At 41.1% G+C, this 18590-nt stretch overlaps 1 protein-coding gene across 1 annotated transcript; it reads right to left on the bottom strand.

Annotated features, from left to right (window-relative positions):
* Positions 1 to 6962: 6962 nt before the first annotated feature.
* s100v1 (S100 calcium binding protein V1) lies at positions 6963 to 17561 on the bottom strand. Its single transcript, XM_075466860.1, has 3 exons — positions 17427 to 17561; positions 10172 to 10300; positions 6963 to 8109 (listed from the first exon to the last, which is right to left on the bottom strand). The coding sequence occupies exons 1-3, from the start codon at positions 17436 to 17438 to the stop codon at positions 7939 to 7941; spliced, it is 312 nt and encodes a 103-aa protein (XP_075322975.1). The 5' UTR covers positions 17439 to 17561; the 3' UTR covers positions 6963 to 7938.
* Between the last annotated feature and the right edge of the window lie 1029 nt (positions 17562 to 18590).

The raw sequence follows: 18590 nt of genomic DNA on the forward strand, positions 1-18590 counted from the left end.
GAATGCCTGTAAAACCTACGGACGATTCCAGAAAGACCGCCTAAAACCTGAAGTTTTTCTGGAAATTCAACAATTACTAAATGATTGATTTCTGTAGCTCTGTAGCAGATAGAAACAAAATTCAAAAAGTAATTGAGAGCTTACACCTGTGGCTTTCTTTGGAAGTTGAGTTTATTTACATACACCTTCACGAAAATAGAAAATGTAAAAAGTAAAGTGCAGGAACAGCACTATTTTCAATAAAAAACAGTAATAAAATAAAATTTTATATTTAAATTATTTATTTATCTATTTATTTTATCGCCAGTAATCTCTTCGTACTGGCAGCACAGGGAGCCCATACACATTCCCATAAACGTTTCCATCTCCGGCACAGTGTGACCACCTTGCCATCTTTGCTCGAGCTGGAGTCTGAAGTACCTGGTCACTGTATCTATTCGTCTCGGAAACGAGATGCGCCCAAAGCTCCTCAGTAAAAATATGAATAAATGCCTGCAACGGTGTGGCATCTGCAGGTGAATCCACTTTCACCCCTGGTGTGCGGTTGAAATCTCTCCGTCGATTACGGTGGTAATTGTCAGTCTTCCACTCACATTCAAACCCTTCAAAATCATCCTCAAACATATGTGCTCGCCATAAATCTCCATCAACTGGGTCAGCACGTTCATCAGCATCATCAGAGCCAAGAAACTCCTCACAATCGCTCCCGTCTGAAATGTCTTCCCACTGAAAGTCCTCCATGCTTGTTCGATGTAACTTAACTTCAAAACAATGACACGAGGAACATGACGACACTCTCACGTGTCCATTATAATTCATTTAATTGGCGTAGAGGTCAATAATTGGTGCAAAACAACCTTATACATGAAAAAAGACGTGTACGCTTTCCCGGCCTCAATGGGTTAAAAAATAAAGCGTCTTGCTTCTCAGAACAATATGCGTTCAAAAGAGTAATACATTTGCATCACGAAATGGTTCTCCAGGAAAAAGTCAGACCTCACATCACTTGGCCCTATTTTCTCTCCCTTCGTATCACTGCCTGCTGTGTAGACCGAGTAGCAAACACTGTAACAGGCGCGGCTATCGCTAGGTAGCTGGACGCACTGATATCAAGGGAGGCAAAAATAGGGCCAAGAGATTGTGAGGTCTGACTTTTTCCTGGAGAACCATTTTGTGATGCAAATGTATTACTCTGTTGAACGCATATTGTTCTGAGAAGCAAAACGCTTTATTTTTTAAACCCCAGCCAACTAGCCGGACTACCTTCATCAACACCAAAACGAGGCTGGAACTCTGCTCACAGGACGCAGCAGGGGGTAAGAAGATGTTCAGAAATGATGTTGCTGATATGGGATGTCACACAGCTTCATGTCAGAAGAGGCGAACTGTCCCTTTAAAGAGGCGAACTGTCCCTTTAATGTTGTATCATGTAGGAGCCATTTGTAATTTTCTGGTGTTTGGGCCTAGTTTGGGTCCGTCTTATTTAGTGTTGATAATTCTGTTTGGTCTATATGTGAATCGACACTCTGACCTATATTCTGCTCTACCACTGGTGGCGGGTGGGGGAGTCATACGGTTTTTCACCGCTCTCTGTTTTATGCTGGTTTGACTTCATCATATCCACATATTGACCATAATTTCTATCTCTTTGCATGCTGCCACCCTGGATTTTGGATCTCATTCATGCTCATACTCGGCTTTTATTCAATAAATGGGAGTATCCCCAAACTTTTCTCCCAGTCTGGACATTAGCGTCAATCCCGGACTATAAGCCGCACCGTCTCATTTTAAAAAGAAAATCCATTTTGTACTTGTATAGGCCACACCGGATTATGAGCCGCGGGTGGCCACACAGTAATATGAGATATCTACACAGAAATATGAGACATGAGGATTTTTAAACTTTTAATTAACCCCTTAACGCCTATTGTCGCATATATGCTACAAACCGTTTGACTCAATCAACCAGCTGAGAGAGCATCTTTATTCCCCCAATGCCGGTTAGTCCATAAATATAAATATGTAAAAAAAAAAAAGCGTGAATAAAAAACATTGTTTTTTCACTGTTATATTACTGTGTTCTTGTTATCTTATTATTGGCCATTATGCCTGGTGTTTCGCAAATTTGCAACATACCAAAATTTCTATTTATTTTTTGTGCAAAAGTGAAATTAATAATCTCAGCATTATTTACCATCTACTTAAAGGCTAAAACACACACAAAACATTTTTTATATACAGCTATAGAAATTCAGGCGTTAGGGGTTAAACAAATACATACTGCAAATGCTTTTTATTCCGAACAGTGCCTGTAACACAGCTGGTAAAACATTTTTTTTTAAAAAAGACAGTAGCCTACCAGGAAAAGTCAGTGATCGCCTTCAATTTAAAAGCTGCATCATACGCATTTCTTCGTTTGTTTTTTTGTTAAGAGTGCGTACAAATGACCGATTTACAATAATTTAGCAGTGTAAGTGTGTTTGATTTATCGTACAATTTCAGTGGACCACTGTGAACGATTCCTTAATCGTATTGGTCTAATGTTACGGTGCAAAATGTTTTTGGAGGCATGGAAACTAAAGAAAAAAAATGTATATTAGCCGCAGCGTATTATAAGCCGCGGTGCTCAAAGCCCGGGAAAAAGTAGCGGCTTATAGTCCGGAGTTTACGGTACTCTTTCAGCGCGTTAGAGCCATGGATTCCACGCACCCAGAAGCGACTAAAAGGAAGGATGGAATTTGATAGTCGCTACACATCACAGTGACCAAACGTCTTTAGGTTTTTGATCACTTGTCTGATTTTTTGTTTGTTTTTTTCTCAGATTTTGGGACTTATATCCTGATACAGTATAAGAAGACCTGGGATGGAGCTGATTCTTACTGCAGGACTTGGCAAAGGAATCTGGCCACGATCAGGAGTCAGACAGACAACGACAGGGTGTCCAATGCATTTGGGCTTCTGTCTACTCCGGAGGTTGCCTGGATTGGTCTGAACAGAGTGTCCTCGGTGTGGTCGGATGCCAGCAGCGCCTCCTACAGGCAGTGGAACTCCCTGCAGCCCGATGCAGAAACAGACTGCGTGATGATGAACTCGTCTTCAGTGACCTGGTTCTGGAATCCATGCGATGAAAAGCGCTCCTTCCTCTGTTACGTAGGTGAGTCCCGCTTCACCGTCCCGGCGGACTCTGATCCTGCGGACTCTGATCCTGCGGACTCTGATCCTGCGGGTCTCTGATCCTGCGGACTCTGATCCTGCGGACTCTGATCCTGCGGGTCTCTGATCCTGCGGGACTCTGATCCTGCGGGACTCTGATCCAGCGGGACTCTGATCCTGCGGGTCTCTGATCCTGCGGGACTCTGATCCTGCGGGTCTCTGATCCTGCGGGTCTCTGATCCTGCGGGTCTCTGATCCTACGGGTCTCTGATCCTGCGGGACTCTGATCCTGCGGACTCTGATCCTGCGGGACTCTGATCCTGCGGACTCTGATCCTGCGGGACTCAGATCCTGCGGACTCTGATCCTGCGGGACTCTGATCCTGCGGGACTCTGATCCTGCGGGACTCAGATCCTGCGGGTCTCTGATCCTGCGGGACTCTGATCCTGCGGGACTCTGATCCTACGGGACTCTGATCCTGCGGGACTCTGATCCTGCGGGTCTCTGATCCTGCGGACTCTGATCCTGCGGGTCTCTGATCCTGCGGACTCTGATCCTGCGGGTCTCTGATCCTGCGGACTCTGATCCTGCGGGACTCTGATCCTGCGGTCTCTGATCCTGCGGACTCTGATCCTGCGGGACTCTGATCCTGCGGACTCTGATCCTGCGGGTCTCTGATCCTGCGGGACTCTGATCCTGCGGGACTCTGATCCTGCGGACTCTGATCCTGCGGGACTCTGATCCTGCGGACTCTGATCCTGCGGACTCTGATCCTGCGGGTCTCTGATCCTGCGGACTCTGATCCTGCGGGACTCTGATCCTGGGGTCTCTGATCCTGCGGACTCTGATCCTGCGGACTCTGATCCTGCGGGACTCAGATCCTGCGGGTCTCTGATCCTGCGGACTCTGATCCTGCGGGACTCTGATCCTGCGGGACTCAGATCCTGCGGACTCTGATCCTGCGGGACTCTGATCCTGCGGGACTCAGATCCTGCGGGTCTCATCATCTTTTTTTGCTGTTTCTCTGCAGACGCCCCACCTCCAAAATCTATGATCCGAGTGGTGAAGGTCCGACTGAGCGCGGGATCTGCGGACCTGACGGACCCGGCGGTGCAAGACTCCATCCTGCAGCAGGTTAGACAGAAAGTGACGTGTTTCTAAATGTGTTGGAAGTCCAGCTGAAGAATATCTGCGACATTACACATCTGCAGAGCAACCAAAGAAGACGTGTGACAGGATCAAGTTCGTTGAACGTTTCTTAACAACATTACAAAAAAGGATAAAATGAAACCCACTTTGATAGAAGCTGGGAAGTTTTCTACGATGCAACAAAAAGTCACAAAGTCACGATGTTCCACCGATGTCATATCGATTACGATAGGACGTTTCAGAATTTATCTCTAAAGCACCAAATGCATTAAAACTTTAACAGTCAAGAAAGAGATCAAGAAATCAGAAATGATTCCCTTCCCAGGAAAAAGCTTCACAAAGCTAACAGAAGCTAACAAAGCTAACTGAAGCTAACAGAAGCTAACAAACAGCTAACAAAGCTAACAAACAGCAAACAGAAGCTAACAAACAGCTAATAGAAACTAACAAATTGCTAACAAACAGCTAACAAAGCTAACAAACAGCAAACAGAAGCTAACAAACAGCTAACAGAAACTAACAAATTGCTAACAAACAGCTAACAAAGCTAACAAACAGCAAACAGAAGCTAACAAACAGCTAACAGAAACTAACAAATTGCTAACAAATTGCTAACAAACAGCTAACAAAGCTAACAAACAGCAAACAGAAGCTAACAAACAGCTAACAGAAACTAACAAATTGCTAACAAATTGCTAACAAACAGCTAACAGAAACTAACAAATTGCTAACAAACAGCTAACAAAGCTAACAAACAGCAAACAGAAGCTAACAAACAGCTAACAGAAACTAACAAATTGCTAACAAACAGCTAACAAAGCTAACAAACAGCAAACAGAAGCTAACAAATAGCTAACAAAGCTAACAAACAGCTAACAAGGCTAACAAACAGCAAACAGAAGCTAACAAACAGCTAACAGAAGCTAACAAGCAGCTAACAGACGCTAACAAAGCTCTGGGTCTCTGGACAACTTTCTGTGATGTTCAAACTTGGCTTTGTTGAAACTCCTCGGCTGATTGCCAAACAGCCATCTGTGACAGAAACGAAGACGATTTACTGAACGATTATCACACCACTGAAGCTCCATCAGATATAAAACTGTTCTGTAACCAATCAAATGTGTTTCAGCTGAGGCAGAGGATGGTGGATCAAGGGATCGAGGAGGAGGTGAAGCTGAGGTGGAAGACGCAGCCTGACGGGAAGATTTTCCACAGAGAGGATGAGCGAGCGCCCCCTGCTGTCTGTGAGGAGGAAGACGCCTGCGTTTAACACCAGATCTGATTGATTACCAGTTTACTGATCATCACAGGCTGATATTCTTCTGCTGGTCCTCCCCAGAGCTCCTTTTAAAAAGAGTTAGCAGTTAGTTAAATATATTTAAGTTAGAATATATAATCAGTACTTAGGAGTAGCAGAAAAATGTGAGATTGTGTGCGTAAAAATGTCAGAATTATAACAGATTTTTAATTAATTAATTTAATCAATTAATACATTTGTCTGATAAAGTTGGTTTTGTGACATCATGTTTTACTTATAACAGCCATAAACTGTGAAAAAGATGGATGAACTCATCTGGTGTCACATGACAACTTGTGTGTCTTAAAGTAAATCTTCCCAGATATTCCTCGACATGATAGAATATAACAGATATTCCCTGAGATTTAAGTAATTCCCTAATAATAAAAAAAAGATCTCTTTGTTTTCCTCATGTGGATGTCCACCACAGTTGTTGTTTTATTTCCTTCTTTAGGTTTGTTTCCTGTTAGAACAACTACTTCTTCTACTGCACTAAAAGACTATTATTATATCAACATGGCCTACACCGCCCCCCTGTGGTGGCAGTTAGATGGTCATTTATTAAAGTTAATAGAGTATAACACTTCCACATAAATTCAGCTCAGTGTTTTTTATTCTAAGTCATGTTTCGTGGGTTATATGAGTCATTACTTTGATGATAAAGAGGTAAAAAGTCATTGAATCGGTGGGTAGATCAGTTTAGAATGATTTTAGAGGCTCATCCTTCACTTTAAGCATAAAAACATATTCCTGAAGTTAAGAGTTTAGGGTTTTTACAATGATAAAGGTTTCACATCCTCTATTATTACATTATTTGGGCAATTTTGCAAACTTTGTCCAAAATTACGCGTGAAGTTTAAACTTCAAAACTTACTCGCTGGATCTGAGGAGACAGATTTTTCCCATTTTGAGTCCACGTCAACTTTAGATTCTTTACTGCTTGTTCTGGCATCCAAATCATTTAATTTTATTCTATTTTATTTCCTTTGTTTAGCCCGAAAGTCTCTTCCAGAAAGTCCTGTTCAAGAGTTTAAATGAATCAAAGTCAGTTTCACATGTTGGAACATAAAAGATGGTAAAAAAAAATACCCAAATAAACTAAAATAAACTTATTTTGCTTTCAGTTTTGAGAAGGAATTTGTTTTTAAATTGCCTTCTTATGTGTGGATTTGATTCATTTGAGTTTAATTCACTGAATTGTGATTTTATTACAATGAATTGGTTTGAATTGGATATAATTGCGAGTAAACTGCTGCCCAGGAATCTGCTTAATTTGAATAAATAACCCAGAAAGTCTGAAGGGATTCTGCTTCCAGATCAGTGGAATAATAATAAAACAATAATTCAGCAAACACACCGCAGATTGTTTGTTTTATCAAAATGGGGGACAGATTTATTAACATGAACACTGATTACAGGTGAGGAGACGTGTTAGTAATGTTCAGACTGAGCATGAAAAGCAGGCGTTAGCATGAAAACAGCATTTTATTCAGGAGATTAAAATAACTTTGAGGTTACATTAAAGAATTAAATATTAAAAAAGTTAATGCTTTATGTTGCTGTTAAGGCAGGAATTTACTTCTGTAAATGTTCCTTTAAAAGCTGCTGAGTGTTTTTTTTTAATGTACGGAGGACCAAACATGACTTAATGAAGTCATTTTAAATCAACTCTTCAGGATTTAAAATATAAAAATCCTGTTTATTACATTTCTGTCACTCATAGTTTCATAATTAGTTGTTTTGCTCTTCCATATTTACTAATTTAATCATCTTTTTTATAAGTTATAGAGTCTAAATTTAGTGTTTTCTTTTGTTTTTGTAATGTAAAGATATTCCAGTTATTTCTATTAAATCATAATTAGTTGTTTTGCTCTTCCATATTTACTAATTTAATCATCTTTTTTATAAGTTATAGAGTCTAAATTTAGTGTTTTGTGTTTTCTTTTGTTTTTGTAATGTAAAGACATTCCAGTTATTTCTATTAAATCATAATTAGTTGTTTTGCTCTTCCGTATTTACTAATTCAATCATCTTTTTAACAAGTTATAGAGTCTAAATTTAGTGTTATTTGTGTTTTCTTTTGTTTTTGTAATGTAAAGATATTCCAGTTATTTCTATTAAATCTATTTTAGCTCTTTAAAGATACGTTTTCAGCTCGTAAACTCTAAATGTTTTGACTTCACCGTCTTGTGTCTGGTTTTAAGGCACCTTTGGCCCTCCGTACCTTCCCACTCTAGCTTTAAATCTCAACTCTAAAACAAACTCAATCTAAACTCTTTTTCTCTCTGGGTGCTTGCGTGGGACGGTGGCCCTGCAGCGCCCCCCTGTGGCCGGAGGCGTCACTGCAGCGAGCAGTTGCAGTTGATGCTCTTCTCTTTGTGCATGGTCCCGAACACCTCGATGGCCTGTTTGTTGATGAGGCTCCAGAAGTTTTCGAAGGAGATGTTCTGGCCGCTCTCGACGCCCATCTGCTGCAGGACCCGACCCAGAGCTTCCTCGTTCTCCACCGTCTGCAGACAGGAAGCAGAAAACTGGTAACGTGACGCTCAGTAAAGTCCAAAGGTCCCGATCCGGCCCTCATTTCTTCCTGCTGACGCACACTAACACACCCTTTGTGTGCTTTTCAGCTCAGCCGTTAGCGACTGAACTCGATCCGTTCAGCTTCTGCTTTCTTATCAATCACAGAGTTTCTCTGTTTTTAGCGTAGAAAGAAAACACCGAAGGTTCATATATATCCTTCGTTTCTTCAGGTTTCTCCATGAAAGCAGGAAACAGCTGCAGTTATTCACTGAAACACGGTCAAACACGAGTGTAACTACAGTAATTAGGTGTTGGAGTGTTTTAGGGTGTTTAAATGGGAGCAGAGGGGGAGGAAGGGGTGTACGTCTCCCCCCTTAGGAGGGACCAGAGGGGGGAAGAACTGGTGCTTCCACCTTCCCTGAAGTTGGGGTGTTTGGATGGTTCATCGTCCTCATCATCGGTTGTGCACCCGAACAGCACGGGGTGTTTATATTAGGGCTGGGTGAGTTAACTCGTTATTTATTTAACGTCGATAAATATTTTATCGCGCATTAACGTAGTTTTTTTTCATTAATTAAAAAAATTTAAAATTCCCAAAAAATTTCAAAAACTATTATTTTTTTGTGCCTTTAATGGAAAGTTCAGAGAGACAGGAAGCAGGGGGCAGAGAGAGGGGGAACGACACGCAGCACAGGGCCGTCCGATACGGGACTGGAACCGGGGCCAGCTCCAGCGAGGACTATAGCCTCTGTACATGGGGCGCCTGCTCAGCCCACTACGCCACGGACCCCCCCTGTTTTATTATTTATTTTATTTTGTAAAAGTCTGTTGCTCACAGGGTTTTATTTTGTAAAAGTATGTCGCTCACAGGCTTTTATTTTGTAAAAGTCTGTTTCTCACAGGCTTTTATTTTGTAAAAGTCTGCTGCTGTCTGCTGTGGAACAGGAAAAGAAAGTAACCGGCGGATCCACCAAACATGGAGAAGGGTACGGAACTTTTACTCGGCCATTTTCATTTTAAAGTTCTTCCAGACGGCGGAGTCGACAGAACCAAAGTCATCTGTAAACACTGCCAAGTTGAATTGTCTTCTCAGCGTAGTAGTTCCAGTCTAAAATATCACTTAAAGGCAAAACACACAACTGATAGCAGCAAGTCATTCAAGGAAACAGACAGTGGAGCGAGGCTTCTACATAAAAACTACAGAAAGATGCTGATGTTAAAAGTGTGTTTGCACAACAAATGTTATGGCACTTTCATTCATATGGCAGCACATTTAAAATAAAGCTAAATGCTAAAAGCTATACACTACTTTTGGATTCTGCGTACAAATGCGATTAATCGCGATTAATCAGGGAAATCATGTGATTAATTAGATTAAACATTTTAATCGTTGCCCAGCCCTAATAATAATATTAACTGTGGGATATTCAGTCCATAAACAATCAATCGTTCATCACCTGAACTGTGAAACGATGAAACATGAACTTAAACAGATGAAAGTACGTAAATAAGGTGGAAATATTCCTTTAATAAACCTGATTAACCTGATAAACTGAATGTTTCTGTTTATTTCTGTATCAGAAAATATGTGTTTGTATCATTTTCATGTTTCCATGTATTAGTTTATTGTTTTATAAACTGGTTTGTTTGTTTAAATCCTTTAATTTGACTTCATTCTTCTCCCTGCTGCTGCTGTTGTTGTTGCTGTTGTTTTGCTTCTTTTCTTCTGTTTGTGTTGTTTGTTGAGGAATTTGTAAATAAAAACAAAACAAAAAGCAAGAAAAAATGAAGGAGATTAAAATGATAAAACTATTAAAATTCTACAAAACGATGAAATAAGCCTGTAAAAGATGAATAAATAATGAAAGTTTCACGTTGCCTGAAAGCATCAAAATTCTTCAAACGGGAATTTATTTATTGGGTAAATGTCGGATTTATTTTTCTAACTGTGAACAAACAAAGAAGATGAAAGTTTATAGTTTTGAATCACAGAGTCAAAAACAAAGTTTCAGCGGGTTGTGATAGGTGGATCATCTGTGATGTCATCAGTACCTTGGCGACCGCGGGCATCTGTTTGGACATCATGGTCTGGAACTGGGTGGTGTTCATGGTCGGCGCGTCGTCGGCAGCTTTGTGAAACTCTGTGACCAGCGAGTTGATGGCCAGCTCCAATTCTGAGAACTGCGACAGAAGACCCAGAAAACAGCTCCAATGATCTGATCAATAATCAATAATCAGAGAACGCGACCAGTTTAAATGTTTTTATGGATAAAAAAAGATGGATTCACTGTCGTTTTAAAACATTTCACATCAGCTTGTCTGTCTTAAACCCAGTGAAACTAATGAAGACCAAACTGAGATCGTTCTGTTGGTAAATATCTTGAGACTCGGGCCCTTACGATCACTGGCTGGAAGTTGGTAACCTCTGCTCGTTGTGCTCAGGTCAGTCAGCAGAGTTTACAGACACGTCACACCTCAACGTTTTTCTTTTATTATAGAATTAGAAGTTTGACACCTTTACTTTACAACAGAAAAAAACCGCCAATAAACAGAGTCGGAGCTCCCGACCAAAGGTGGAGTTAGAGCTCTAAAAATGGGCAGATATGGGTTGGACTTTCTGGAGCGGTCCTTAACCGGTTCAGGTCCTACTTAGAAGGCCGGAGTTATTTTGCTACAGTTTGCAGCTATGAATCTGAGCGAGTGGCCATGACTTGTGGAGTCCCCCAGGGGTCAATTCTTGGCCCTCTTCTGTTTAACTTGTATATGCTCCCTTTGGGTCAGATATTGCAGAATTTTAACATCAATTATCACAGTTTATGCAGACGATACACAACTTTATGTGTCTCTGTCACCATGGCGACTGCAGCCCAGCAGACGTACTGTGTCAGTGTCTGGAGGAAGTAAACACCTGGATGAGAGAGAATTTTCTACAGTTAAATGAAGACCAAACTGAGATCATTCTGTTTGGGAGCAAAGAGAAGAGGGTCAGCGTTGGTAAATATCTTGAGACTCGGGCCCTTACAATCACTGACCGAGTTGGTAACCTCGAAGTGTTGATAGACTCAGATCTGACTTTCAGCAGCCACATCAAAGCTGTCACCAAGGCAGCTTTTTACCACCTCAGAAACATCAACAGAATTAAAGGTTTCCAGGAGAAACTCATCCATGCATTCATCTCCAGCAGACTCCATCACTAATAGCCGGCCCAAGGCATAAGCCAACTACGCGGTCGCTTAGGGCCCCCACGCCACCAGGGGGCCCCAGAGAGCACCGAGATGTTGTGATAAAAAAGTAAATATATACATGAAATTAAAATAACATTGAACAATTTAAACGAAATTGTATTACACCAGAATTTATTTTTTTTTGACAAAATACTAATACTAGGTTAATGAATGCCTCCTGTTGGCTGCTGCCACCGTTGGGCAAAATTATTTAAGTATTGTATTTATTATTTAACTATTTAATTTTGATTACAACTTTATTTTTCTGTAAGATAATGTGAATGTCATTTGATTCTATTTTGTATTTTGAACATTTTGCACACCATTGCACATCTGAAAGAAATTAAACTATTTAACGTGTTTACTATAAATGCAGTCTCCAGCCTGCTGATGTTACTTTCAACTAGTTAAATTAATGAGCCATACTTATACATCACTCTTTATGTAGAAGTTAATTAAACCATATTTATGAGTTTGCTATCCCTTTAAGGTTAAAAACAAGAATGACACCTGTATAATGTAAGATGATTACAAATATTGCTAATGATTGTGGGTCCGTTACACACATAACAGTGTAGCCTGTGGAATAATGAGGCATCTGGAGCTGAGGTGATGGTAGGGGGGCCCCAAATGAAATTCTGCTCAAGGCCCCATAAACATCACTGTAACGCTCTTTTAACTGGATTTCCCACAAAGAGCATTAAACATCTGCAGCTCATCCAGAACGCTGCTGCTGGAGCTTTAACCCGGACTAAGAGATCTGAACACATCACAGCAGCTTTAAAATCTTTACTCTGGCTTCCAGTCAGTCACAGAATAGATTTTAAAAGCCTGCTGATGGTTTACATCTGTGATCTGTTCAGAGAATATAAAGCCAGCAGAGCTCTTAGATCCAAGGACTCAGGTCAGCTGGTCCAGTCCAGAGTCCAGACTAAACATGGAGAAGCAGCATTTAGCTGTTATGCTGCAAACAAGTGGAACAAACTGCCAGTGGAGATTAAACTTTCACCAAATGGAGACATTTTTAAATCCAGGTTAAAGACATTTCTGTTCTCATGTGTCTATGCATGAAATCTGCACGCTATCTTTGAACTTATCTGGACTGTTGCTTGTTTTTAAATTCATTTAAACTATTTTATTTGTTTCTCTTTATGTTCTTTTATGTATTTTAATTATTTTATTTGTTTCTCTTTATATTCTTTGATGTATTTTTAATGCTTCTTCCACTCCCTGCTGCAATGCTTTTATTTCATGTGAAGCACTTTGAATTGTTCTGTACATGAAATGTGCTACAAATAAATTTGATTTGACTACAAGGTGCAAGAAGTCGAGTTTTTGTGAAGGCTGGAAGCCGCAGAGAGCAGCTGAGTGACACTGAGAGGCGTCGTCACGAAGCTGGAATCTCAGGAATTTCCAACACGATCGCAGCTCAACATCTCCAATCTGAGCTGGAAGCTTTTCTTTATTCTGCAGGAAGCTTTTCCACGGTTTTATCTTCCTATCTCACATTTTTCAGGAGTGACCCCGAACAGGTAAAGCTCCGTGCTTTACCTGCAGAGACTCTGCCGGCCAATCAGAGTCCAGCTTTCATTTGAAACATCGAGTTAATCATCTACACCTCAGTTACTGCCTGAATAAAACAATAAAACATAAACTCATCTCCTCAGTTAAGCCTGATTTATAGTCGGTGACGCAAGACGCAACGCAAGCCCCCCCTTGCGTGCTTGCGTGTGTCACCTCAATTTTCTAAACTTCACGCAAGACGCAAGCGCAAGCCTACTACTTGAAAACGGCATACTCATCGATCTGACAGCATGCAGAGCGTTTACACACAGTGCACTTCACTCCTGCCCGAGCAGAAATCAGCCGGCCTGAAAAGCTGATTTCGCTTAAGCTATAAACTCTGTAAATATATAACTTTAGCAACATTTGAAACATTTTCAGGCGAGAAAGTAGTCGTTTAGACCCCCAAGGTGTTGAAAATCTGACAAAATACCGGCTATTTACAAGAAGAAGAAGAAGAAGCATGAATCCAGTTGAAGAGAGACTTGCCGAAGAGGTCCTGGCGGTGAATTTCCTTTCATCGTAGTAGGCTTGTCATTGAAAAAACCCGCTGCTCCACCTACTGTCCTGGCGGTGAATCGCCACGCAGCACACGCAACCGCCGGCAAAGCAAAATGAAGCATAAACGTCTCGAGCCATTAACACAAGCGCAAGGGCAGTTAAAAGAAGTATAACTCAGCCTTTAGGCTGCTTCAGCCTTCAGCTTTTCCTCTGGGACAGTTTGAGGGTTCACAACTCTGAGGCGGCGTCTTCCTGGCGTTATTACCCATAATCCATCTGCTGAATACTGATGTTATTACCCATAATCCATCTGCTGAATAACTGACGTTATTACCCATAATCCATCTGCTGAATACTGACGTTATTACCCATAATCCATCTGCTGAATACTGGCGTTATTACCCATAATCCATCTGCTGTATACTGGCGTTATTACCCATAATCCATCTGATGAATAACTGGCGTTATTACCCATAATCCATCTGCTGAATACTGACGTTATTACCCATAATCTATCTGCTGTATACTGACGTTATTACCCATAATCCATCTGCTGAATAACTGGCGTTATTCCCCATAATCCATCTGCTGAATAACTGACGTTATTACCCATAATCTATCTGATGAATAACTGACGTTATTACCCATAATCCATCTGCTGAATAACTGACGTTATTACCCATAATCCATCTGCTGAATAACTGGCGTTATTACCCATAATCCATCTGCTGAATAACTGGCATTATTACCCATAATCCATCTGCTGAATACTGGCGTTATTACCCATAATCCATCTGCTGAATACTGACGTTATTACCCATAATCCATCTGCTCAATACTGGCGTTATTACCCATAATCCATCTGCTGAATAACTGACGTTATTACCCATAATCCATCTGCTGAATAACTGGCGTTATTACCCATAATCCATCTGCTGAATAACTGACGTTATTGCCCATAATCCATCTGCTGAATAACTGGCGTTATTACCCATAATCCATCTGCTGAATACTGACGTTATTACCCATAATCCATCTGCTGAATACTGACGTTATTACCCATAATCCATCTGCTGAATAACTGGCATTATTACCCATAATCCATCTGCTGAATAACTGGCATTATTACCCATAATCTATCTGCTGAATAACTGGCATTATTACCCATAATCCATCTGCTGAATACTGACGTTATTACCCATAATCCATCTGCTGAATACTGGCGTTATTACCCATAATCCATCTGCTGAATAACTGGCGTTATTACCCATAATCCATCTGCTGAATACTGACGTTATTACCCATAATCCATCTGCTGAATACTGACGTTATTACCCATAATCCATCTGCTGAATACTGGCGTTATTACCCATAATCCATCTGCTGAATAACTGACGTTATTACCCATAATCCATCTGCTGAATAACTGGCGTTATTACCCATAATCCATCTGCTGAATAACTGACGTTATTACCCATAATCCATCTGCTGAATAACTGACGTTATTACCCATAATCCATCTGCTGAATAACTGACGTTATTACCCATAATCCATCTGCTGAATACTGATGTTATTACCCATAATCCATCTGCTGAATAACTGGCGTTATTACCCATAATCCATCTGCTGAATAACTGGCATTATTACCCATAATCCATCTGCTGAATACTGGCGTTATTACCCATAATCCATCTGCTGAATACTGACGTTATTACCCATAATCCATCTGCTGAATACTGGCGTTATTACCCATAATCCATCTGCTGAATAACTGACGTTATTACCCATAATCTATCTGCTGAATAACTGGCGTTATTACCCATAATCCATCTGCTGAATACTGACGTTATTACCCATAATCCATCTGCTGAATACTGACGTTATTACCCATAATCCATCTGCTGAATACTGGCGTTATTACCCATAATCCATCTGCTGAATAACTGACGTTATTACCCATAATCCATCTGCTGAATAACTGGCGTTATTACCCATAATCCATCTGCTGAATAACTGGCGTTATTACCCATAATCCATCTGCTGAATAACTGGCATTATTACCCATAATCCATCTGCTGAATACTGGCGTTATTACCCATAATCCATCTGCTGAATACTGACGTTATTACCCATAATCCATCTGCTGAATACTGGCGTTATTACCCATAATCCATCTGCTGAATAACTGACGTTATTACCCATAATCTATCTGCTGAATAACTGGCGTTATTACCCATAATCCATCTGCTGAATACTGACGTTATTACCCATAATCTATCTGCTGAATAACTGGCGTTATTACCCATAATCCATCTGCTGAATAGCTGACGTTATTACCCATAATCCATCTGCTGAATAACTGACGTTATTACTCATAATCCATCTGCTGAATACTGACGTTATTACCCAGAATCCATCTGCTGAATAACTGGCATTATTACCCATAATCCATCTGCTGAATAACTGGCATTATTACCCATAATCCATCTGCTGAATACTGACGTTATTACCCATAATCCAGCTGCTGAATAGCTGACGTTATTGCCCATAATCCATCTGCTGAATAACTGGCATTATTACCCATAATCCATCTGCTGAATAACTGGCATTATTACCCATAAGCTATCTGCTGAATAACTGGCATTATTACCCAGAATCCATCTGCTGAATAACTGTCATTATTACCCATAATCCATCTGCTGAATACTGACGTTATTACCCATAATCCATCTGCTGAATAACTGGCATTATTACCCATAATCCATCTGCTGAATAACTGGCGTTATTACCCATAATCCATCTAATGAATACTGAACATGTGGCTGAGGAAGATTTGAAGCAGATTCACTGGGAATGAGGGAGTTTCTCTGTAAATACTGAAGTTCTGACCCACAGAAACGGGGTCTCTGGAGTGTGAGGGGCCCACTTGGAGCTGTTTGGGGTTGGTTTCGCCTCGGGCTGATGCAGGAACCGTTAAACAGCTGAATGAGATCAGACCCAGCTGCTCTCTGAGGGACTGAAAGCTGTTTGCGAAAGAGGGCGGCGGCTGCAGAAATATGTCCGATCCCCAACCAGCCGCGCAGAAAACCAGTTTCTGCTTCAGCTTCCAGCTGAATTATCAGAGAAGAGAAAGATTCAGCCCTCAAACTGCTGCTAAAACTGAGGCAAACCTCCCGTTTAGGAATGCGTGGAAAGGATGTCCGTGTTGCCAATTGTACAGTGTGACTGAAGCAGCAGAAGCTGCATCTTTTGTCCAAAAACATGTTGATATTCCAACCAAAAATGAGCTCAATTTCAATGAAATCTTAATATTTTTCCACAGTCAGATGTGAAAACACTGTTTAATCCAAATTTAAACAGTGTGATTTAACTGTTTAACCAGTTTAAACTGGTTAAACAGTTTAATCTGTTTTAACCCGTTTAATCTGTTTTAAACTGTTTTAACCCGTTTAATCTGTTTTAACCAGTTTAATCTGTTTTAAACTGTTTTAACCAGTTTAATCTGTTTTAAACTGTTTTAATCTGTTTTAACCAGTTTAATCTGTTTTAACCAGTTTAATCTGTTTTAAAGTTATTAAACTGGTTAAAAGTTTAACCAGATTAAACTGTTATAAGCTGGTTAAACGGGTTAAAGTTTAGGGTTTTGGAGACTTTCGGAGCTGCCGCTGCATCACTTTCAGTTTCAGGTACAGTTTGAGCTCATTTCAGCAGATTCTTTACTCTGTGAAGCACCTGGCGAACAGAAACTCTCACATTCAACATGATTCACAGGAAACTGCACCGAAATAATCAGCTGATGATGTTTTTATCCCAGAGCCGCTTCAGAATAAAAACTTTAGAGTTTCTGTTTTCCATCTTCAGGGTCTGAAAGCTGCAGGACAAACCCGACAGATCGCCTCCGCCCCGCTGAGCCTCTCTGATCAGATCCCTGGGATCAGTGCCTGATCGATCAGCCCACAGCTGATCAGTTTTTGTTTTTTTTTGTGGGGGGGTGGTGGTGGTGGTGCGGGGGTCTTACCTTGGTCGCCATCTCTGCAGGTTTGGGCACCGAATTAATCCTCCAAACAGCGACTGAAAGCGGGACGCAGCGAGCAGATACTGACGGAGAGTTCACACCGTTTCCTGCAGACAGTCCCAGAAGCCTCCCACTCAACGCACACGCGTGCGCGTACACGAAACGTCCTGATACACACTGAGGAAACACACACACACACACACACACACACACACATACACTCTATGTGTCTTTTGAAATCTTTAAGTTAAATGTCTTTTCAGCTCAGCTGTTATCAACCACACCCAAACACGCACACGCACACGCACGCAGAGAGCTGACCCGTTCAGCTTCTGTTTTCCTATTTATTAAGTTTTTAAGTTTTTTTTCTGTTTTTAACGAAGAGAAAAAAGATTCAGTTTCATTTCTTTGTGTTTGAAATAAAAACAGGAAGCAGCTGATTTACATGTTACAACTGAAACATGTTCCAACATGAACATAAACCCAGAATCTGAGGCAGAAGCAGAGTTAGTTCAGCTCTGAGCAGCTTTAAAGTGAATATCTGCAGATGTTTCCATGGTAACAGCTGCAGAGATTCACTGAAACGTGTTCCAACATGAACATAAACCCAGAATCTGAGGCAGAACCAGAGTTAGTTCAGTTCTGAGCAGCTTTAAAGTGAATATCTGCAGATGTTTCCATGGTAACAGCTGCAGAGATTCACTGAAACGTGTTCCAACATGAACATAAACCCAGAATCTGAGGCAGAACCAGAGTTATTTCAGTTGTGAGCAGCTTTAAAGTGAATATCTGCTCTGAGCTCCTTTCTCCTCCAGCACAGCCTGAACCCTCTCAGACGAGCTTTCTGTCCTTTCTTTAAGGAGTCTTCAGGAATAGTTCTCCAGGCTTCTTGAAGGACATCCCAAAGCTCTTCTCTGGATGTGGGCTGCCTTTTGTTGCGTTCTCTGCCAACATGATCCCACACTGCTTCAGTAATGTTGAGCTCCGGGCTCTGGGGAGGATTCATCCCTCCATCAGACCTGCTGCCACTGATTTTCAGCCCACTTCTTGTGTCCTTTGGCCCAGCTCAGCCTTTTCTCCCTGTTTCCCTTCCTTAAGAACGGCTTCCTGACAGCCACCCTTCCATGGAGCCCATTTCTGATGAGGCTTGGGCCAACAGCAGATGGA

This window comes from Odontesthes bonariensis, chromosome 5 (assembly GCF_027942865.1).
Source record: "Odontesthes bonariensis isolate fOdoBon6 chromosome 5, fOdoBon6.hap1, whole genome shotgun sequence".
Taxonomy (NCBI): Eukaryota; Metazoa; Chordata; class Actinopteri; order Atheriniformes; family Atherinopsidae; genus Odontesthes; species Odontesthes bonariensis.

Excerpts from the sequence above, each read along its gene's own strand:
- s100v1 (XM_075466860.1), bottom strand. Across the intron at positions 8,110-10,171 it reads AGATGCCCGCGGTCGCCAAG|ACGGTGGAGAACGAGGAAGC; the intron begins GTACTGATGACA and ends TCCTGTCTGCAG.